General features: G+C 44.3%; 1 protein-coding gene across 1 annotated transcript; it reads left to right on the top strand.

Annotated features, from left to right (window-relative positions):
* Positions 1-1,256: 1,256 nt before the first annotated feature.
* Positions 1,257-19,859, top strand: spock3 (SPARC (osteonectin), cwcv and kazal like domains proteoglycan 3). Its single transcript, XM_072462411.1, has 11 exons — positions 1,257-1,407; positions 1,566-1,688; positions 5,726-5,765; positions 7,809-7,917; positions 13,342-13,450; positions 13,638-13,746; positions 14,538-14,651; positions 14,735-14,956; positions 15,592-15,654; positions 15,737-15,874; positions 19,307-19,859. Exons 2-11 carry the CDS (start codon positions 1,566-1,568, stop codon positions 19,492-19,494), a joined length of 1,215 nt encoding a protein of 404 aa, XP_072318512.1. The 5' UTR covers positions 1,257-1,407; the 3' UTR covers positions 19,495-19,859.
* The last annotated feature ends 3,924 nt before the right edge of the window (positions 19,860-23,783 follow it).

The raw sequence follows: 23,783 nt of genomic DNA on the forward strand, positions 1-23,783 counted from the left end.
GTATCTAAGAAAGCAGACAAAATATAAAGTAGGCTCTAATGTGGACTTTGGTAAAAGGGTTGGACCAGATTCAGTCTAATTCTGCCATGACACAGACACTGAATGTCTTCCCGCTTCCACAAATCATTCTAGGCCTCCCTGTCACACACACAGTCTTTAAAGCAAGCATGTAATCTAGTGAATTTACAGTCCTAAGATCACCTCTGCTGGAATGTGAGGAAACTCTATATATCTCTCTTTCTTTTTTACAGTCTTTAACATGTATTAACTCTAACAGATCAGTTGATACAGCTTGGTCTAATATAAGTGAATATGACATGTTTTTCTAATTAATTCCTGAATTCAGTGGGTTATAACCTGTGGTGACGTTTCATCACATGTTTACACCAGTCGAGTGGCAGTTTGTGAAGATAAATGGAAACAGAAAAGATGAAAAGTACAGTGGAGCCGAGTCCCAAAAACAGAATCCCTGCGTAATGTCATCTAAAAGCAACATTCCACCCCACTCTTAAAACACATAAAACTGTAGTAGGTGCCATAAAACACCAAAGAAGAAGATCAAATGGTAATTTTCATCATTTTTAAATTATATTTTTATTGGTCTAAAGAATAAAGTCCAAAGAATAAAATTTGGCGATAATGTAACACTTGGATACCAACTGCCATAAAACGCCAAAGAAGAAGAACAATTGTGTCATTTACATGGATTCTGGCCGTTCTTTACTGTATAACAGGTTGTAATGACCTCTTACCTCTTATAATGTTGTTGTTGAGTTTGTGTTTGTTCTATGTTCTGATGAAAAATAAAATTGTAAAAAAAAAAAAAGGAATTACCTCTTACGCCTTAAATGTTGCCAAAACGGTCAAACTGGGGGGAAATAATCTAACACAATTATTGACTATGTTTCAGTGAAATATGTTGTCTCACCTGTCAAATGCCTAATTTCCCTTTTGGATTAATTAAGTCTAAGTCATTTTAGACCCAGACTTTGACTTTAAGTCCGTTTGACTCAAACAAAGCAGTGGCCATTTCCCCTTCTTCTAATCAAATAGACCTTTAAGTGTGCGTCTGTGGAGATATTATAATAGATGGTGGAGAGGCAGAAGAGGGCCAGCGCTGAGGGAGCGCGCACAGCGGGACGCGCGCCACAGCGGGACGCGCGCGCTCACGGTGCGCGGAAAGAGAGAGAGAGAGAGAGCGAGAGAGAGAGTGAGTGAGAGAGAGAGAGAGAGAGAGAGAGAGAGAGGGAGAAAGAGAGAGAGAGAGAGAGAGAGAGAGAGAGAGAGAGAGAGAGAGAGAGAGAGAGAGAGAGAGAGAGAGAGAGGGAGAAAGAGGAGAGCGCGGCTAACGGCAGATACAGAAAACGGCAGCGAGCATCGAGTCTGGAGAGCAACCGACGCGACAAGGTAGGAAAACATCCCGTTTGCCTTCGTGCTCCGGTCCGTGTGCGCCGCAGACCGCGTCCGCGTCGGACCGGCCCCGTCACCGAGCTGTTCCCACCGCAATAGCCGCGTCCCACAGCCTGATCCCGTGTCCGATCCCCGCTCTGTTGTTGTGTCCGCAGATGCTGAGTGTCGCCTTGCTGTGCGTGTGCGCCGTCGCCTCTGGACACGTCTCCGCGCGTTCAGACAGCGGCAATTTTCTGGACGATAAATGGCTGTCGGAGAAATGGGACAAATTCAGAGACGTGAGTAATTGTCCCGTGCGCGGCGTCTCGGTCGGAGCCGTAGTCGTTCACACATTGCTCTGGTGATCATGCGCCTCTCGTTTCGTGTCGAGCGACGCGTCACGGAGCCCGTCGCTTGCGCTGTTTGTCCCCGCGCTCATCATCATCATCATCACCCGATCCATGTGAGACAGTAAATACAGCGCCATCGTGTCTGCCGGTGTGTGTTCGTCAATCAGAGGCACGGGAAGGGCATCGTGCGGCGGCGGAGGGGAGCGGGCGGGAGAGCGGGGCCTAATTACGGGCAGGTAGAGCGAGGCGAGCCCGCAGCACGGGCCTGCACGGAGAGCACCTGCCATCTGCACTGTCATTTTAGCTTTGATGAAATGTGAAGGCTGCATTCTGCATCCAGGAGTGGGACTGAGTCTATATGCGTGTTCTTTTTTTTTCCATTTTGAGTTGAGGGTTTGGTGTTTAGTCTGGGGTAAATGAATCCCACTCCTTGTTATTGTTTATGTTGTTCCATGTACTCTATTTACCATGTACTTTCTGCGGATCTGTTATGATCTACACTGCAATATGAGTGGTAAAAGACATAAGTTAATCATTCACTCTCTATAGACTTAAAAGATAATACACGCACGCTCTTATTAAAACAGATTTTCCAGAGTTCCCATAAAGCTCCCTGTCAATTTAAACTCCATGATTTATGACTGAGAGAAAACCCCCTTTTGGGTGCTTTCATGTCCTTCTAAGTACTACTTCAGGTACTTCCCAGGTGACTGATGTTTTTTAATAACTTTCTCAGTCTGTGAGTGAGACATGTGAGCCAAGCACTGCACCGGACGCATGAGACACACCTCAGGTCCAACGACGGTCCTGAGCAGGATTTGGATTATGCAAATGAAGTGTCAGGATCCGTGTGCGAGGCTGTGATTGGCCGTGGGTTACTTAAGATACTTATATGCAGTTAAGAGATAAAAGAGCGGAGGGAGAGTTGGAAAAAAAAGGGAAATGATTGGAAGAGTGAGATCGAGCCTTTTGTTATGTTCAGTCGAAGCCCTGATACCGCTTTTATTTGTGTGCCACGTGTAGAGATTATATATTAAAATGGATGTGACACCTGCTGTATAAAAAAAAACGAAACATGGCCAATACTTGTTTCATTTTTGTTCAGATTTTGTGCAATTGTTTGCTGAAGCCAAAAAAGATTTACATCCAGTGCACATTTATGCCTAAAGATTTGTTTTAATAGGTTAAGTATGATCATTCTGGTTTGTCTTAGTACTATTCTATAAAGAGGAACCCTTCACTGACCTCCAGGCAGTGCGAGAAAATAGTAAAAGATTTGCATCCAGCGCAAACCTATGCCTAAAGATGTGTTTTAATAGGTTAAGTATCATTGTGGTTTGTCTTAGTATTATGTATTATAATATAGTATAGTAGTATTATGTAAAGAGGAACCCTTCACTGACCTCCAGGCGGTGCGAGAAATTGGAAAAGAGTTGCTCGTTGGTACCAAAAATGCATGTCTAGCACCACATAATAAAGACATAGTTTTGCTTATAGTGGTTCCTATATAGTTCCTTTTGCTCTTTACCCTTAAGAGCAGGAGGGATGTAGGGTACTCGACATGCATCTGTAAAGGGCTTTAACTCAAGTACACCCAAAGAGTAAAACAAAACAAACCAAAACCAAATGAATAGCATCTCCTTTGAACACATAGCATTTGGCGATAAAGGCTCAATACCTCTCCTGTGGCGCTACATGGCGTGCTAACTTCCTGATGTATAACCTCCATTACCCGAGCGGCGCAGGGTGTTTTAGACGCAGACTCTCATCTTCGAGGCATGAAAGCTGTAAGTGGGTCCTGCTAAGTGCACTAGATACGGTCCAGGCTTCTCATTTACTGCAGGTCCCACTTAAGATGGTCACTGCCGCCCCTGGGCCCCTGCATGCTCCTGACTCCCACACTCGTGCAAAAAACCTAACTCCTGTAGGTGTATAATGCAACTCTGAAGCCGGCTACAACAGCAAATACAATGTGTCATGTCAAAATGATAAGAGTTAAAGCTTGTTGTGACCGGCCTCATTATAAAAGATTAGCATGCTCCACTCCTCCGCCTTTATGCCCTCTGATTGGCTGTGTTTGCGCCATAACGTTTGTGTTGTGGAGGTTGAATGATGTAGAGAAGGTACAGAGCTCGGGGCCTTTTCCACTTCAAAGCACCTCGAAAGTGTGTGTGTGTGTGTGCGCGCGTGTGTGTGTGTGCATCATTGTGTGCATGCGACAAGCTTGAGCAAGACACAGCCAGCACTACGACTGAAGCAGGCACAGGGAAGAGGGGGGAGCGAGGACGCGAGGAAAGGAAAGGAAAGGAAGGAAGGACGGAAGGGAGGAAGTGTTGGAACAAAGTGGAGAAACAAAATGTAAGTGAGAAAAGTTGGCAGCAGGATAAAGGCCAAGTCCTGATTAGACAGTGTCGTGTGATGTCTGAAAATGACTCTTCACGTGAAAAAAAAAAAAAAAACATGAGTGAAATAAGTGTTTGCTTCATGGAATAGGTGAAGTTTTATTTAAAAGGCTGCTTTGTAATCATTTAGGGATCATGTATTTTGACCACTTGATAAGAAACTAAAGAAACATGTTGTGTTGTAAATGACTCTTTCTGTTTCTTCTGTTTTATACCATTTCGCGCTTACTTTAGTGCTGAAATTGAGCGTAAAATGGTAGTATTGTGACAAGTAGGTCGACCGTAAATCATGGTGGAATTGAAAGGTGAATTGAAAGTAGTCTATATATAAAATGAGGTAGTGTAAAGCAGCAGGTTTCGTGAGTAGCACATTCACTTGGTTTTAGGGTTATTTGGTGTTGTGTGGTCATGACAGTTTCCCCAGTTTCTTTGTTTGTTTGTTTGCTTGTTTGCTTATTTGCACTGCTATTGTGTGTCATTAAGGCATCAGACTGCAAGGCCTTTTGCCGTCTTGCCTTGTCCAAAGCGTGGCCCTGGTCCTCATAATGAAATGTTCTCATTACTGGGTGTGTTATGTGCACAGCATAGGAAAGCATAGCACTTCCTCAGGTTCCTGTCTCTATTAGATCAAGACCTGAATGTTTGAAATCTGCTCTGAAACGAGAACGGGGGTTGAGCTGAGCTGAATCTTTAATGTGGAGGGATGAACATTTTTCCATCTTATATTAGAGCAGTAAGTATAATAAAGCCTTTGCCGATTTAAAAGTATAAACCTAAAATAAAGGTGGATTATGTCACTTTAGCTGAGGGGTGTCGCCACTAAGAAGATGTTATGTCTTTGCCTGGAATGTTCCACATGTTGTTGGTATATTTTACATATTGTCTCTCAAGGGATTTTGTAGAGATGGATACAGATATTAATAGATTAATTGATAGAACTTGCAATACTTAAATAAATAACATTTATGACTACATTATACGTCTTTCTAGTTTGTACTTCGCTGAGATTCATTTACGCCCTTTTTAATTACTTCCTTTCCTTTTAACACTGGTCCCTTACTATATCACAGTGAAAGCCATATTCCAATTCATATCTCATCATTAACAAGAGAATAAAGAGTGTTATGTGGATTTACTTCAGACAGTGAGAACTGCTGCTCTCTTAAGCTGCTTGCATATTTGCATCTGAGGCTAGCACCCCTGGGTGTGTCATCTTATTTGGTGTCTATTAAAAGCAGAAGCGCACACCTCAGTGTACCTTTTCCAAGTACGAATGACGGCAGAGACGAGGGCTTAATGGGTGTAAATTAGTTACAATTTACAGGCCAGACAAGCACTCCAGAGTCTAAAATGAGATGTCGCAAATGCTTCAGTTTTGACTTTTAGCCCTGGCAGAAAATGAATAATGACACATCAGCTCTTCTGTGTATGTTTTACCATGTTTTACCTTGAGACGCACTAAAGGGGATTTTTCTCTTGTTTGTTTTCATAATGCTTTCTCCTAAAGGAAGTGGAGGTTTGTATTGCACATGTTTTAAATTTGCATCAACCACAAACTATTATGATGATGTTTGTCTCTTTCAGGAGCCAAGAGCTTGGAACCCACCCAAACCATTTGATCAAGGTGAGTACAAGAAATACTTCTGCTGTCATTGTACTCAGCAGCGGGTCCGTGTCGGTGGGAATGGAGTCGGTTATAGTTTGGCACAACATGCAGTATCTTTTACACCAAATACAGAATTTTGAAAGTTTGAGCTGTGAAGTTAGTGCTTATTTTCCGTGTTCTTCGAGCCCTCTATTTATTTACCCATTTTCCTGCTTTTTAGACCTGTCGTCAATAATGAAACAAAGTCACACATTTGATATCTCAGCCTCTCTTGCCTTCTCCCAGCTTACAGCAAAATGGATCTGTTGAAAAAAATAGATGTTTTTGCAATTCTTTACGTTGTAGCACTCATTTAGTTGGTTGACCGGTCGATGGCGTCTTAGTCGACATCGTTTTGTATTAGTCGATAAGGCTGGGCAATATGGTGATACAAAGCCATGCCTGTGACAATCTGCTCCTCATTGTGAGTCACTTGTTTTCTTTTAAATGCAGCTCTTTGGAAAAACCTCTTATTGGTCCGCCTCTGAGATTCTGGTGACAAGTGGATTCAACCAATGCAATGAAGCAAAAGAAGAAGCACATAGTTACTTCTTCAAGGCAGGATAAAGATTCTAAGTGGACATAAATCGTGATGAAAAAAGGAAATTGTGATCTGGCTCCAAGAAAAATAGTCATGTGCATTTTTTAGTATTTTAATGCAATTATACAGATTTTTATGGGCGAAATCATGAATCGAGTTAGCTGGAGTTTCCGGAGCGCACGTCCAGACGGTTCATAATGCCTTTTCACTTATGAAGATGTCGTTTACTCGTATACTTTTCTGTGTACGTTGTTGTTTAAACCCAAGAGCGTTTGCCAATCCCTTGCAGCACCAGCTTTCAGTCAATTAGAAATATAATTCATAGCTCGTCCAATTCCTTTTTAAGAATGTAATTTCTATAGATGTTCAATTTATGTTTCTTTCATTGGCATCTGGGAAATACCTCTTGTCTCATTTGACAGTACAAACATTTTCATTTGCAAGATTCGTTGGGTCTGAAGGCATTAGCCGTAGCCGCACGTTACTGATTAGTGGATAATTGTCAACTCCAGGCGCAAGAACGATGACAAATATCTATTTTTTGTGTCAGCCGCGCCGTCGAAACGCTTGAAATAAGTACTTCTCTCATTCGGTCGCTCCAGTTGTAGTAGCCGTTCCTCTTTCCCCGTTAAAGCGTAGCAGGTGATGAGCTTATAAAAACGCAGAGGCAAACCAGGACACTGACACCTTGACTCCTCTGACCTATCGCCTCCATCGCATCAAGTCCACACACACGCCTATATCATGAAACAATAGGTTTAGCCGCCCGGGATCAAGGCTAGATTATCCGACAGATCTGTTCGGGGATTACAGTAAGGTTCTTTAGAGGCAGAGGTCACGCCCGACTGTTCTGAGGTCTGTTCTGGCCTGGGCGTCTTGTGGACTCGGGATCAGGCGGATAATGGAGGAGGAGTAAGCGCTCGAGAGACAGACCTCAGATCAGTTGATCAGCGAGGCTCTCTGCGGTCGGAGGCTATAGGGGCTGATACCAGATCGGTTTTGAAGGAGTCGCGGGATCGATTGGCTCGGAGCTTCGCGACGATGGCGCGTCAGAAGTTGCCGCGCTAACTGCGTCCGTCTGTTTTTAGATCCGTGGATGCTGGCGTAAGCGTTGGGTTCGGCGCTTTGAGACTGCACTGTTTAAGATTTAAAACATGAGCGCTAAACTGAGGGATTACAAGTTTGCACATCCAAAGTCTTTGTCAATGAGCAGGTTCTTATTAAGGTTTAAAAACGATGAGCACAAGGTTTAATGGTTTTACCAAATAATAACCAATATGCATAAAAAATTGTACACCTTTGCTACTGTAATAAACTAGATGACCACATAGATCTTACATAAAACAATAACCATACATCATTTCTTCTGTTTCATGCCTTAGTAAATTATCCAGTTCTTATAACTAAACAACATATTGTTTTTTAATTCCATTGTACACAGAGCATCACACACAAGTCATTTGGTGGTTTTGTTTTTTCAGCCCTTGATCCAGCCAAAGACCCCTGTATGAAGATCAAGTGCAGTCGCCACAAAGTTTGTGTGGCTGAGGATTACAAAACGGCCACTTGTGTGAGCCAGAGGAGAATTAGGTAAGTTCACATGGGCTCAAATGCTCAAAGTATAATGTATAGACGAGCGTAAAAACTGAAGATGTCCCGAGAGTCAGTTCCTTTTATTCATCTCCACCAGAAATGAAATACACATGGCAGCAGATTATGTGGAAATCTAATTAGGCCCGAGCCCCAGCAGGGCGGAGGGCCTATTGCTCCCGCAACGCTGCCGAAGGCAGCGTTGCAACTGTCTGACCAAACATGCGGGCACAGCCCGCATGTTTGGTACCCCGTCGCCCCTGGCAAGTACAGTGAACTAGCCCATGCCGAAGGCATGGATCATGCATACTTACTCCTGCTATGACAGAAATATTCTTCAGCGCTTTGATCTCTAATTTGACCCCCTGAACATGCTCAAAAAACTCACCAAACTTTGCCCAAAATTCAGAATCGGCGAAAAATTTGATTTTTTCTGGGCCATTTTTTTTTTCATTAAAAAATGGCGCGACAGCGCCACCGACAAAAGTCAAAATACATTGCGCCTATGGGAGACGCCCCGAGGTCAACTTTGGCGTAAAGCTACGAAATTCGGGACACGCATTCCTCTCGTGAGGACAAAAAAAAAATATTATTGTGGCCACGCCCCCAGACTTACCCTATGGCCGCCATCTTCCTTTGAACATGAAAACACGCTGTGTTAGCCATTTTGTTCACGTCAAACTTTGACGAACTCCTCCTTGGGCGTTTTGCCCACCGACTTCAAAATCGGCGTACGTCCTCTGGACAAGTGGGGCATCTAAAGTTATTCAAATTTTTGGTATACCTTTTACGGTCTGTGTGCGGCGCAGCCGCAAAGTTGGACAACTTATTTTGGAATATTGCAGGTCTAAAAATTGCTCCCATTTGATCAAAACGAGTCCGATTAGGACCAAATTTGAATCAGTTGTTAAACTCTCAAGTTTGGACCAGTTTAGGGTGACAAAATTGAAATGGGCGCGATAGCGCCCCCTACAGAGTTGCCTTTGAGTGAACATTGATGGACAAAAACTGGTTTTACACAAATGTTCTAAACTTTGCCCAAAATTCTATTTTGGGGTCCCGAGCAAAAGGCCAATCAAACTTATGCCTTAATTTTTACGGCGTAGCCGTAGCCATGACAGAAACCTCCCATGTTATCCCTATGGGAAAATTGCTAAATCTCTCGAATATCCACATTTTTACGCTTCACACTTTAACGAACTCCTCCTAGGGCAATTGTCTGATCAAACTCATATTTGGGGAAAATCATCTACACAAGCGAGGCATCAAAAGTTATCCATATTTTGATTCTAAGTGCTACGGTCTCTGTGTGGCGGACCCGCAAATATATGTCACAAATGGGAAAACAGCAAAATCTCTCAAATTACCATATTTTTATGTTTTACACTTTAACAAACTCCTCCTAGTGCGTTTTGCCCACCGACTTCAAAATCGGTGTACGTCCTCTAGACAAGTGGGGCATCTAAAGTTATCCAAATTTTAAGGATAACTTTTACGGTTTCTGTGCGACGGAGCCACAAACTTTACCCAGAATTCTGACTATTTGGCCTTCAGAGTGGCCTATAAGCAATAAAGTTTTTCCAAATAACATGACATTTTGCACTAAATTCTAATTTGCCATCCTGATCATAAAAGTATGAGAGCCAAAGTCATATTTTGTACGGCGTAACCGTAGCGATGACAGAAACATCCCATGTTATCCTTATGGGAAAATCGTAGAATCGTTCAAATCACCACATTTTTACGCTTCACACTTTAACAAACTCCTCCTAGGGCGATTGTCCAATCAAACTCATATTTGGAGAAAATCATCTACACAAGCGGGGCATCAAAACGTATCCATAGTAGAAAGAGCTTCAGTTGTAGTCATCTGGACTCAGTTTGAAAAAAAAGACGTTTCGACTCTCATCCAAGAGTCATTGTCAATAACAGAATTTAGGTCGAGAACTCCGATATTAATACTGTTCTGTGGTAAGACCCGCCCATTGGGAGGAGCCTTCCTGAAGTAGAAAGAGTTGTTTGTTGACCCGCAGCAAATTTGACTGACACTTGTGTTCATTTGCACTGGATTGGCCATGTCGAATGTGTCGCCGTCTGTCAAGTTCTTTTTTAATTCAACACAATAAGGGCGCCATCTTTATCAAGTCGAAAGCGCAGAGTCGGAAGGCCGGCGGCCCGCGAGGGCCGTTGGATGCCGCTTGCGGCTTTAATTTAGTGTTACTTCCCCTTTTTTTTTTCCTGTCTCACTTCCTAATTTTGGGAATTGTGGTCGGACCATAACTAATAGCATGACTCTTTGTTAGTGATGAGTGGAAAGTACAGAAGACACCGGATTCTATACTTCTCTTTTCACTTCCATTTTTTTAAGTTTTGAAGATCTTATTACTACAATTGTGACTGACCAAAGAATCAGAACTGGACTTCACGAGGGCCCGACATCCTCTTGTGTCGGGGTCTCTTATACCAAGCCAATCTGGAAAATATTATTTGTATTATTAAATTGCCGTTTTAAAACCTTGATTTTCCAACCTGTGTGCTGGGGAACACTCGTGTTATTTAACAAAATCATTTCACCCTGGAGAGACTCAGACGACAAAGAAAGGACTGTTTAGCAAGCTTTATTACATGGGCTATTTGGCGCTCAGACCCCGGCGGAAGACATTGCGATCATGGCCACTCCATAATCTTATTTGTATTAGATGTCTCCCCCCAGGGCCTGGAGACTGGTGGTGGTAGATATGGTGAGAGGGTAGATGATTAGGATGAGAGGGATGCAGAGGAGGAGGAGGGGAGGTGGTGGGTCGCAGTACGGTCTGAAGCGGCCGAGCCAACTGACTGAGGGTTAATGTCGGACCGGCTGTGCGCTGATTGGGAGCAGAGGTGCGACGTGCCACGGGGAGGAGTCACTTGGGTGCGTTGATTGATTGGGGAGCAGGTGCGAGGGGCGATGTCCTGTCCTTAGACCCTCCTTCTCGGCCAGGAAAAACTACAAAAACCTCCATGGGAAAAAGTAGAAACCTGGAGGAGTTCCGTGGTGAGAGATCTGAACTCTCACAGACGGACAGGCGGACTGGGTGCGTTGGTTGAGCAGGGGAGCAGGTGGCCTTGATGTAGATGGTGGAGTTAGGTCTTCTAAGCTGAATTTACGCAGGCTTCATTTGACATTTTGGAGTAGCCCGAGCAAACATCTGAAATATGAAAGGTACAAAGGTGGTCACCAGTCCAAAATGCAAAGAGGCAGACAAAAAAACACTTGTCTAATACAATGTCCCTGCGTTCTACTTTCAAAAACAGAGCCAATTAAACCAGTATATCTAGCAAACATGAGTAATAAAACATTTTCTCTGTTTAGTAATACAAGAAAAAAAAATTGGTGGCCGCTACTTTTGGTCCTTTTTCTCAAGGTCCTGCGCTATGGAGTTTGTTTTGCATTTTATTTATAGATCACACAAATTGGCCGTAGGAGAAGGAGAGTGGTATGTTGTAGTGGGCCTAAAAACATTTTTTTTTAAATGACCGGAAATGAAAAGCGAAAAACATCAATAATTGCATCTCTCTGTACAGGAATCATTTTAATCAGAATGCCCCACTGTCCGAAATGTCCAGCTGGTCCATCCAATGGCATCACTCTCCTGTGACACTTGAGTGACATTACCATTCAGTCCAATTTGCTCTCAGCCCTGGCAGCACGGTATAACGGACAGCAAGTCCTGCCAAGTCATATGAATAGGCTTTCTATGTCTGCGTGCGTTTCTGTCTCAAACACTGTCGCCCGGGCCGGGACAGTAACGCCGCAATGACCTCATTCCCATTCTCAGCGACGGGACAATTACTAATGCACAGGGCGAGCAAATCATCAAATAATCACACACAAATCCGGCAATCCTTCATTTTTGAAATTGCAGTAGGAATTTGATGACGTTTGACTGACATAAAACGCTCGGCCGACCTCAGTCTTGAATACAGCGAGATTACCGGATGAAGGGTGCCGTTAATGTCAAATGATTCATAATGTCCTCACTGTGTGTGGAGGTGGAAAAGAAGAGAAAGAGCCTGTATGTGAAAATATTAACCAAGTTGAAGTGAAGGGAGATGCGATTGTTGTTGGATTGGGATTTTAAGAGTTCCACTGAAACAGTTACTGGCTTATAACGGAAATGGGCAAAAATGGGGGATTGTGCAAAGCTAATTTTGCAGAAGGAAGCAATATTAGCTCAGACAGTAATATCATTTCACTTCTATGTAGTTTTACGCAGTATGAAATGTTGATGGTATGATAGGCAAGGCAAGTTTATTCGTAGAGCACAATTGGTGCACAAGGCAATTCAAAGTGCTTCACACAAACAGTTTAAGACATAAAGAGAAGAGTGCAAAGAAAATCATTTCAGTCATATGCACAGATAAACAAAACAGTTTGATCTCAGATTTGAACATTGTCAGAGTAGAGACCCGTCTCACATCTTCAGGAAGACTGTTCCAGATTTTAGCTGCATAAAACTGGAACACAAATTCCCTATGTTTAGTCATGACTCTGGCACCAGCATGAGGCCGGTCCATGTTTAGTCCTGACTCATGAGCCACAGGAGCCAGTGCAGAGACCTGAGAACAGGACTAATGTGATCGTACTTCCTGGTTCTAGTCAGGACCCGAGCAGCAGCGTTCTGGATGTACTGCAGCTGTTTTACAGCTCGTTTGGAGAGGCCAGTGAGCAGCTGTTACAGTAGTCTAATCTAATGGAGACAAACGCATGGATAAGTCTCTCCAAATCTGGTTTAGACACTATATTTTTTGGCAATGTTTATAGATGGTAAAAAGCTGCTGATGTTATTGATTTGACGTGGCTGTTAAAGTTCAAGTCTGAGTCCATTATTACCCCCAGATTTCTAACTTTCTCTGTGTTTGTGGGACAAAGATGATGATTTCAGTCTTGTCTGAGTTCAGCTGGAGAAAGTTGTTTTGCATCCACACACTGATCTGTAGGATGCAGTGACAGAGTGAATACATGATAACAGTGACACAAAATACAATATTAGTACGGTATACTTGTATGTACTTTGTATGATATATTGCTTCTTGTTTTTGTCCTACTTTGATGTGCAGAGATTTGGGCAAATGTGGAAAACTATTTGCCTACAGTGATTAAGTCTATACAGTAGATTTCAAACTATTCTTTGGTTATTTACATTATTTTGACGTGACTGGCCCATATAAAATGACCAAACATGAGCGATTCATGAACTCAAGACTGTGAGAAGAACCAGCAGAAATAGATTAACTCCATTAATACAAAAAAATATATATAACTTAATACTGATAATTGTCTCATCCCTACATGAAAGTAATGTCAAATAATACAGATGTAATTCTAACTTTTAATGCTTGCTGCTGAAAGACTAAATAATATATCTGAATTCTGCTGTGTAGTTTCAAGGAGCCCAGCCTGTACCAGAGCCCGGGGTCAAAGTGCAAGCCGTGTCCAGTGGTTCACCCCGCTCCTGTTTGTGGAACCGATGGCCACACATACTCCACCCAGGTACAGAGAGAGAGACGTGCCTTTCAGCAAAACTGTGGCCACAAAAACAAAACAGAAAACACATTGTTAACCGTCGTATGTACAAAAACAAATGTAACATACTTTCATTTCCTGTTGACTCGTCTCTCACATCCTTTCCCGACTTCCTCTGTGTCGAGTTTTGATGCCATATTTGTGCGTTGTGCAGTGTAAACTGGACTACCAAGCTTGCATCTCAGGAAAGAGGATTGGCGTCAAGTGTTCTGGCATGTGCCCCTGCCCGGCTCAGCCCAAACCAACGCCATCAGAGAAAAGAGGTATCCAAGAAACAAATGCAGCACTTTTCTTGATACTTGATACTTGTCACATAGTTTAAACAGGGGACATATTACACACATTTTACGTTAAAGAGCTTTTATTTATTTCCCTTCTTATTTCTTAAGTTGTAATTAAAGTGATTTGAGTCATTTTTATTCTCCTGCAATCATGACATATCCTCGACCTCTGATACACGCCTAATTATATTTATTTATTTTCGTGACCAGTGAAACACCAGGCATTCTGCAGCGTCGCGTAGTAATTAGGCACAAATGACAAAAATAATCCGCTGCTGCATTGTGTTGTGCAGACGTTTACCGCAACGTACTGTAAAAGGGGCAGCCATAAATCAGCCCTAGAGTTTTAAAACTTTCTTTTATTAAGATGTTTTAGCTCCATTCTGCCATTTAAATTGTCCAAAATACTAAAATCCATGGGTGTCATAACTATACTACTTACTTATATGGCAGACAAAAGTACAATATGTCTTCTTTGAGGTCAGAACTAACTATTAAATTCACTTTTTGACTGTCAGATTACATATTTGACCTGATCCAAGTGTTTATGTCTTCTCTGTCATTACAAATAAATCCAGGTGACATTTTTAATCATTCACCCATAGCTTCAGAAGGTGGTGGCATTATTCAGTGACATAGACGTGATCAGCCAAAAATATTAGTTCAACATTTATAGGTATTTTTGTTTAGAGAATTCTTTGAAAATCAGGTTTTTGTGCAACTTGTCGGTAGTGGGTTTCTAATTAACAATTGTAATCATTTCCGTTTCAAAGTGTGCAGTGAATCCGACCTGAAGGAGGTGGTGAGTCGTCTGAGGGACTGGTTCCGGGTGCTGCACGAGAACGGCAATCACAAGCGGACCAAGATCCAAAAGCCCGAGAAAAACAGTACGTTTAAAATGAACGTCACACCAAAACACGCCTTTCCCAGAACTGCAGCGTTGCATACAGTCTGTTGTGTTCCGCCGCAGAGTTTGACGTGGGCGCGACACCCGTCTGCAAGGACCCTCTTGGCTGGATGTTCTCCCGCCTCGACACAAACTTTGACATGCAGCTGGACCAGTCGGAGATCAAGAGTCTGTACATGGACCGGAACGAGCCGTGCTCCGACGCCTTCTTCAAATCCTGCGACACGCACACGGACAAGGTCATAACCAGCTTGGAGTGGTTCACGTGCTTCCAAAGATACACAGGTACGGCGTGTTTGTGTTGTCCGGTGCAACGCCAAAACAAAACACATGCACGGTGGCACAGTGGCTAGACATTTGGATTTGTCATACCACTTGACCATGTTGTACACGGTCTTTTTTAATGCGTTTTAGAGTCTGTATAGTCCAGATAACACTTACAATGATTAAAACACATTTACGCAGCCTTAATAGTCATTATGACATTTTCGATTAATTCATGTCAACATTTATGTTCATTGAGTTCACACTGTGTAATAATGGTATGATAAAGCTATTGGACGCATGGCTGTTATGGGGCAGTTAATAGTATAGCTTAATTAAAAAATAAGCCAGTAATTAGTCCTTCAATCTAATTCCGTGTGTGACATTTTAGTAGACGGTACAAGCATAAGTAGGGCATATATTTACTCTAGCTTGGAGCAAATTGCTGCGTGTAAATGCCACCGTAGTAGACCACCATAAATAGGTTTACTTTTGTGGTTATGAAGTTGTGCCTGTTGGAGATGACTCACCAAACAAAGATCCTGACAAAAGCAGAAAGTCCACACAAAAGGAGAGAGCTGCACAAACACAAGTCTTTGAAAAAGCAGCCGACTTGAGCACTTTCTCAGCGCGCTCCTTTGTCTCCTCTTCTGCAGACTCTCCTTGTAAAGCAGAGCTGTCCAGCATCAACAAAAAGCAGCCGGGGAAGAAGCTTCTTGGTGAGTCACGCGTTTTACAATTTCACACACACACGTTTTGAAGCATCGCTGCAACTGTCGACTTCTTTTATTCTGCTTGTAGGTCAGTATCTGCCGTCCTGCGATGAGGAGGGCTACTTCAGGTCCCACCAGTGCCACAGCAGCAGTGGGCAGTGCTGGTGTGTGGATCGCTACGGTAGCGAGGTGGCCGGATCGCGCACCCATGGTCCTGCAGACTGCGGTAGGTCAGACACTAAAAACACCCTTTCAACTTACTTTTGTGTGTACGTCTCAGGAATATAAATTGCCTGTCGACTGTCAATGGCCGACTGTCAATGGCCGACTGTCAATGGCCGACTGCCAATGGCCGACTGTCAATGGCCGTCTGTCAATGACCGACTGTCAATGGCCGACTGACTGTCAATGGCCGACTGACTGTCAATGGCCGACCGACTGTCAATGGTCGACTGTCAATGGCCGACTGTCAATGGTCGACTGTCAATGGTCGACTGTCAATGGCCGACTGTCAATGGTCGACTGTCAATGGTCGACTGTCAATGGCCGTCTGTCAATGGCCGTCTGTCAATGGCCGTCTGTCAATGGCCGACTGTCAATGGCCGACTGTCAATGGCCGACTGACTGTCAATGGCCGACTGACTGTCAATGGCCTACTGACTGTCAATGGCCGACCGACTGTCAATGGCCGACTGTCAATGGTCGACTGTCAATGGTCGACTGTCAATGGCCGACTGTCAATGGTCGACTGTCAATGGTCGACTGTCAATGGCCGACTGTCAATGGCCGTCTGTCAATGGCCGTCTGTCAATGGCCGACTGTCAATGGCCGACTGCCAATGGCCGACTGTCAATGGCCGACTGACTGTCAATGGCCGACTGACTGTCAATGGCCGACTGACTGTCAATGGCCGACTGTCAATGGTCGACTGTCAATGGCCGACTGTCAATGGCCGACTGTCAATGGCCGACTGACTGTCAATGGCCGACTGACTGTCAATGGCCGACTGACTGTCAATGGCCGACTGTCAATGGTCGACTGTCAATGGCCGACTGTCAATGGTCGACTGTCAATGGTCGACTGTCAATGGCCGACTGTCAATGGCCGTCTGTCAATGGCCGTCTGTCAATGGCCGTCTGTCAATGGCCGACTGTCAATGGCCGACTGCCAATGGCCGACTGCCAATGGCCGTCTGTCAATGGCCGACTGTCAATGGCCGACTGACTGTCAATGGCCGACTGACTGTCAATGGCCGACCGACTGTCAATGGTCGACTGTCAATGGTCGACTGTCAATGGTCGACTGTCAATGGCCGACTGTCAATGGTCGACTGTCAATGGTCGACTGTCAATGGCCGACTGTCAATGGCCGACTGTCAATGGCCGACTGTCAATGGCCGACTGACTGTCAATGGCCGACTGACTGTCAATGGCCGACTAACTGTCAATGGCCGACTGTCAATGATCGACTGTCAATGGCCGACTATCAATGGCCGACTGTCAATGGCCGACTGACTGTCAATGGCCGACTGACTGTCAATGGCCGACTGACTGTCAATGGCCGACTGTCAATAGTCGACTGTCAATGGCCGACTGTCAATGGTCGACTGTCAATGGTCGACTGTCAATGGCCGACTGTCAATGGCCGTCTGTCAATGGCCGTCTGTCAATGGCCGTCTGTCAATGGCCGACTGTCAATGGCCGACTGTCAATGGCCGACTGACTGTCAATGGCCGACTGACTGTCAATGGCCGACCGACTGTCAATGGTCGACTGTCAATGGCCGACTGTCAATGGTCGACTGTCAATGGTCGACTGTCAATGGCCGACTGTCAATGGTCGACTGTCAATGGTCGACTGTCAATGGCCGACTGTCAATGGCCGTCTGTCAATGGCCGTCTGTCAATGGCCGACTGTCAATGGCCGACTTTCAATGGCCGACTGACTGTCAATGGCCGACTGTCAATGGCCGATTGTCAATGGCCGACTGCCAATGGCCGACTGCCAATGGCCGTCTGTCAATGGCCGACTGTCAATGGCCGACTGTCAATGGCCGACTGTCAATGGCCGACTGACTGTCAATGGCCGACTGACTGTCAATGGCCGACCGACTGTCAATGGTCGACTGTCAATGGCCGACTGTCAATGGTCGACTGTCAATGGCCGACTGTCAATGGTCGACTGTCAATGGTCGACTGTCAATGGCCGACTGTCAATGGCCGACTGTCAATGGCCGACTGTCAATGGCCGACTGACTGTCAATGGCCGACTGACTGTCAATGGCCGACTAACTGTCAATGGCCGACTGTCAATGATCGACTGTCAATGGCCGACTATCAATGGCCGACTGTCAATGGCCGACTGACTGTCAATGGCCGACTGACTGTCAATGGCCGACTGACTGTCAATGGCCGACTGTCAATAGTCGACTGTCAATGGCCGACTGTCAATGGTCGACTGTCAATGGTCGACTGTCAATGGCCGACTGTCAATGGCCGTCTGTCAATGGCCGTCTGTCAATGGCCGTCTGTCAATGGCCGACTGTCAATGGCCGACTGTCAATGGCCGACTGACTGTCAATGGCCGACTGACTGTCAATGGCCGACCGACTGTCAATGGTCGACTGTCAATGGCCGACTGTCAATGGTCGACTGTCAATGGTCGACTGTCAATGGCCGACTGTCAATGGTCGACTGTCAATGGTCGACTGTCAATGGCCGACTGTCAATGGCCGTCTGTCAATGGCCGTCTGTCAATGGCCGACTGTCAATGGCCGACTTTCAATGGCCGACTGACTGTCAATGGCCGACTGTCAATGGCCGACTGTCAATGGCCGACTGCCAATGGCCGACTGCCAATGGCCGTCTGTCAATGGCCGACTGTCAATGGCCGACTGTCAATGGCCGACTGTCAATGGCCGACTGACTGTCAATGGCCGACTGACTGTCAATGGCCGACCGACTGTCAATGGTCGACTGTCAATGGCCGACTGTCAATGGTCGACTGTCAATGGTCGACTGTCAATGGCCGACTGTCAATGGCCGACTGTCAATGACCGGCCGATTAATGCATTGCCAATATTTAGTTTTGGTTAGTTTTTCAGTGCAATAATAATGTACTGGGGCTTTAAAGGTGAACTATGTAACTTTTCCTGTGGAGAGTCTGCTTTTTTCCATAGATGCTTTGCCTGGAATGTTCCACAGTTTGTAAATTGCAGGTGTTTTATTGCTCGAAAATACCTATAAAACCGTGCAGTCTAACAGTGAGCGGTCACCTCTCCTCAGAGCTGACCTGTAACTTGGCCTAATGATATCACCTGCTTGTTTCCATGCATTTAGACAACTTAAATGCCATAATGAGGAACAATCCAGCCAAAGCAAGAACGTCCCCATGGAGACAAGCAGGTGGCGGCGCTACCAGAAAAGTTACATAGTCCCCCTTTAATTTCCCATGCCACACTGTACTTTGTTTTGTGCTTTTAAATCTATTCTGCAAATCTCTCACATATATTTTGTTATTAATTGTACATGAACATTTTACAAAATGTACTTACTGGAAATGCCTAAACAACTAAAGTGTGAATCTGTAGCTGTCAGACACACAAGTGGGCGGGGCTAAATCAGGCTAATCAGGCTCTGTTGCCGCACATTTATTTACAGGTGTGATTTTGGAGTCGTCTGGCGACCTGGGCAGTGGCGACCCCGCGGTGGACGAAGACGGCGACGACGACGACGCTGATGACGACGAGGACGACGACTACCTGCCCCCGATCGACCCGGTCATGGACGACGAGTACGCCGACGAGGACGAGGACGACGACGACGCCGGCGACGAATACTTGTCGTAATCTCTCCGCGCAAAACAAACGAGGCAACTTAAGTGGTCAAACTGCACGCACCATGGCGACCCCTCCCCCTCCCTCCCCAGGCAGAAACCCAATCGTACTAACAGCCAATAGACTTCTCTCTATATTGTTTGTTTGAAAAAAAAAATGTAATATTGCTGGCGATTTATAATTTCTGATCTTGTCTAAATACGAATAGGCACTTTTTGTTTGTTTGTTTATGTGAATATTACAGACTCTCAAAGCCAATCCACAGCTTTGGATTGGGTCACATGGGCAAAGACCTCTCCCCTGATTGGACAGTCCTCGTCTTCTTAGTGTCCTTGTGCCGAGGTATGTTGACGCCCCAAGGCAGGATGTTTTAAAAAGACCCCCCCCTTCCTTCTCCAGTGTTCCTGTGTGTTATAGGTGGGACGTCCCAGATGTAGATAATGAGTTATTGCACTCTTTAGGTTTTCTTTTCATCTATTTGTAACTGTGACTGTAACTCTATGGAAGCAGATAAAGTTAGTGACGCTTTATTAGGGGAACTAAGGCAGTGTAGCCGGATAGCGATCAGAGCAGACGTGCAAGCTGTTTTTGTTTTTTTTAAGCACAAAACAAATCAAAATAGAATAATCTCTAAAGGCTCGGGCAGCAGAGACAAATGAGTGTTTCGGAGAAGAAAAAAAACAGGTGGCGCTCGGAGGGAAATGTATCTATTTTTCTAATCCACTGAATATGAAAGATGAAGCAGATTTGTCAGAGCATGTCTAATACCGTGTAACATTTCTTTCTGTAGAGAAAATTATGAAAAAAGAAAAAAACCTTTGCGGAACCGATAATATTGTAGCTCGAGACGAAGAAAACAGAATCTCGCCTGGAAACACGCGGGATCGAAACGTTTGCTGACCTTCAGTGCGTCGGCGACCTGTATCTCATTGTTCTTATGGTGTTGACGTTTTTTCCTCTTTTTTTTTTCTATTCTTGAGTCTCGTCGTGTATCGAAACATGCAGTGCAAGAGGCACGTGAAAACATTCGTCATAAAGCCATGTACGCGCCGCCATGCAGACCCGGGGGGGAGGAGTTTGTTGGGGGAGGACAGGTGAGAGGTGTGCCTTTTTGATGCTGGGGATAGCAACGGAATACTCATCATTACAAAAAATATATATAGGCTTTTGATTGTGGGTTCTTTTTAGGACTGTTGTGTCCCACGTACACCATTTAGCCATAAAATTATGACCCCTGAACCTGGGTGAGATACGTAGGAGAGGTGGGTAGAGTTAAATCGCACTGAAGTAACGTGAAGAGTACTGTTGCGTCAAAGTAATATTTATCAAATAGAATACTTCAGTAAGATTTAAAGTATGTATAAGCTTGTATCACCCGTCGTCTCCTCACAGTGGGAACGATTACCAAAACCTTTACTTCAGCAAGATGACTCTGAACTCTCTTGACTTGTCTTATTAAAAAAGTCAAAGTACTCAAGTGACTGAGTACTACACGCTGGATTTGTCAGGCAGCGGGCGGATGGGGGAAAAAAGTATGCATTTTGGTTCAAAACTGGGCCAAGGATTGAAAATGCATTATCCACGGAGCCACAGGCGAGCCAGGTTGTCATAGTGTTACGTCTACAAAGCTGCACGGTTCATCATACGGATTGCTGTAGCCGTGGCGATGTGGGGGACAGCGCGGACAACGGTGTACGGGATTTCGTCGGCTAAACACGAGAGCTTTCGCTTTTTCGGCGGCTCGGTAGGAAAAGAGCTGCTCGTGTTATGACGACGTTTGCTTGTTGATTTGTACGCGCTCTTATGACTTCCGGTGCAATCACATGACCACCGGGCCGGTCCCAGATTCGATTCGATTCCGCGTACACACCTGGATCCGCCCCGCCCGAATACTAATACTCGTTTGACATTTTCAGAGATTCCACATTCGAGAAGTGCCATCTAAATGTCCGATGTAGATCTAGAGTGTCTTTCTTTTCACTTGGAACTGTGTCTCTCGCTGCAGCGCCGCCGCCAGGTCCAGATCAAACGTAGTATTTTTGTTTTATTTGACTTTGTGTGTGTGTTTCATGACAAATGCAAATGGTTTGATAATGACCTCAGACACTGTAGCCACTCCAATCACACTCTGTTACTTAGCGTTAGGTTACGCTACGGATTACTTTTTTTTCTTTCGTTTTTTTTACAGTGTATGTATGATTTGCTGAAATAAAAGCTATATTGACCAATGAGAGTGGGTTTAATGTGTGTTTGTGGCGTGGACCCAGAGGAGGAGAAGCGTTTGAAGACGAGCCCCTCACAGTCAGTGAAGGGACCCTCTTGGTGTGAGGCTGCTGCTGTTACTTAAGTACTACTGCACTTCTGTGACTTGAATGTTCTGGAATAGGACTGCGCACATGGCTCAGCACCACAACTGGGCTCAAACGTCAAAGGCAATTGTTAAATAAGTCACAGATTAGAAGAGTAAAAGTATATTCCCTTTACTTTACAAAGGATAGATGATTTAGATGTGGGTCGGTGTTTATAATACATATTTAAAGGTGGACTTTGTCTGTCCCCACGGAGATGTTATTGCTTTGTCTGGAATGTTCCACAGTTTGCCGTCAAACTGGTAAATATGTATCTTATGAGGGTTTAATTGTTAAAAATAAACACATTCTTATTTAGGGGGGACTTGCCTCTCCACAGATCTGTTGTCCCGCCAAAGCAGCATCTCCATGTAGCAGGAAGCAGACCCTCCACCAGAAATGTTACACAGTGTCCCTTTAAATCAATATTGTTGGCAAAACTTAAATATGAAGGTTATAATATGGTTATAATGGTTATGATTGTGAGAGTGTGTTACGCTGAAGCTGATCGGTCTCTGCTTGTTTGTTGGGGGTTGAGTGTTCAAAACACTGCTGCATTATTTAGAAGCAGAAATCATGAATATTTCATGAGTCTTGAACACGCCCACATAAAGACTTTGCATACGGCCAAACACAGCTGACTAAATGAATTAGCAGACTGAATTAGTTCTGCACATTGAGGCCTTTTGTGAGCAGAACCGCTCCAAAATGGCTGCAGAGGAGACTTTGTGTTTCATGTGTTTGCCAAAGATTCTCGTATCCCAGGGAAGGAAGTGACTGAGTAATAATCAAATGTATTCAAATACTTTCCTCCTCCTGAAGGAGCTGGTCATGTGAAAATAAAAGCTCTGTATTGCAGCTCAGAGTAGGACAAAACTCTGAGTTCTCAGACTAGATCTGTAGAGTGAGACTTTTGGATGAGTCAAAATGTTTTGTTTTTCATAAAAAGTGATGAGAACGACATTCATTTGTTTTAAACTAGCGTATAAATGATAAATGTGGTAAATTTGTACAAGGACATTTTACAGTAAACAACGACCAAAAAGGAATAATACCGTGTACCAGGTCATTTTCCCTGGGCAGGAGTTACAATCTAGAAAAAAGTGAACCTAAATGTAGATGGATACTTGACCTTGTCATTGTATATTTAATTTAATTACAAACAAATAATCTCACCCAAGCAACACATTAGTAACATTTTAAATGTCATATTTGGTGAGAATGGAACAATGGTGAAACTGCCTTTGCTTTTGCTCGTGGGTTTTTAGGGCACATTTATTTACAGATTCAAGAGGCTTTAGAACAGTTTTGGAATCTTATGACCAGCATTTTTTAAACAAAATGGCTTGATGGAAGTTTCAAGTATTTCTGTTTCTTTACAACCAGAATTATACTCGGACTAAAACAAGGGTTGCAGGCCGGATCAGATTGCTTGGTGGGCCTCATCTGGCCCGAGGGCCTGAAGTTGAATAAACGTAAACCAGAAAGGCTTCAATATAACAATTAGATCAAATATACATCAAGTAAATAGTAGCTCATTTGTGACTGGACTAAGACATTTTCATACTTAGAACATCTTCCTTGTTTAAGCGTCAGGGTCTCGTTTGTGCTCACGGTGATAGTGTTGTTTTCATGTGGCTTCATCTGTGCTACAGCCGCACTCAAAGGAGGACGCTCTTGTTCCTGAGTCAGCTCAAAGACAAACACAGACAGCCACACAGCAGCTTTTACGACCCCGCGTCTCCCACCGAGCACCCAATGATTATTTCATGTCCGCAACATCAATATTGAATCAAATAAATAAATGAAAACAACACAAATATCTACCTATGGAGCACGGTGAGTTCATTTAAAATTCATTACGTTCTCGAGATGCAGCAGACACTTTCAACACTTTCAACTGTGGAATCAACGACAACCTCCAGGACAGACACAGACGGAGCTCGAAAAAGA

This window comes from Eucyclogobius newberryi, unplaced genomic scaffold (genome assembly GCF_026437365.1).
Source record: "Eucyclogobius newberryi isolate DKJ021-1_F unplaced genomic scaffold, fEucNew1.0.hap1 SCAF_4, whole genome shotgun sequence".
Taxonomy (NCBI): Eukaryota; Metazoa; Chordata; class Actinopteri; order Gobiiformes; family Gobiidae; genus Eucyclogobius; species Eucyclogobius newberryi.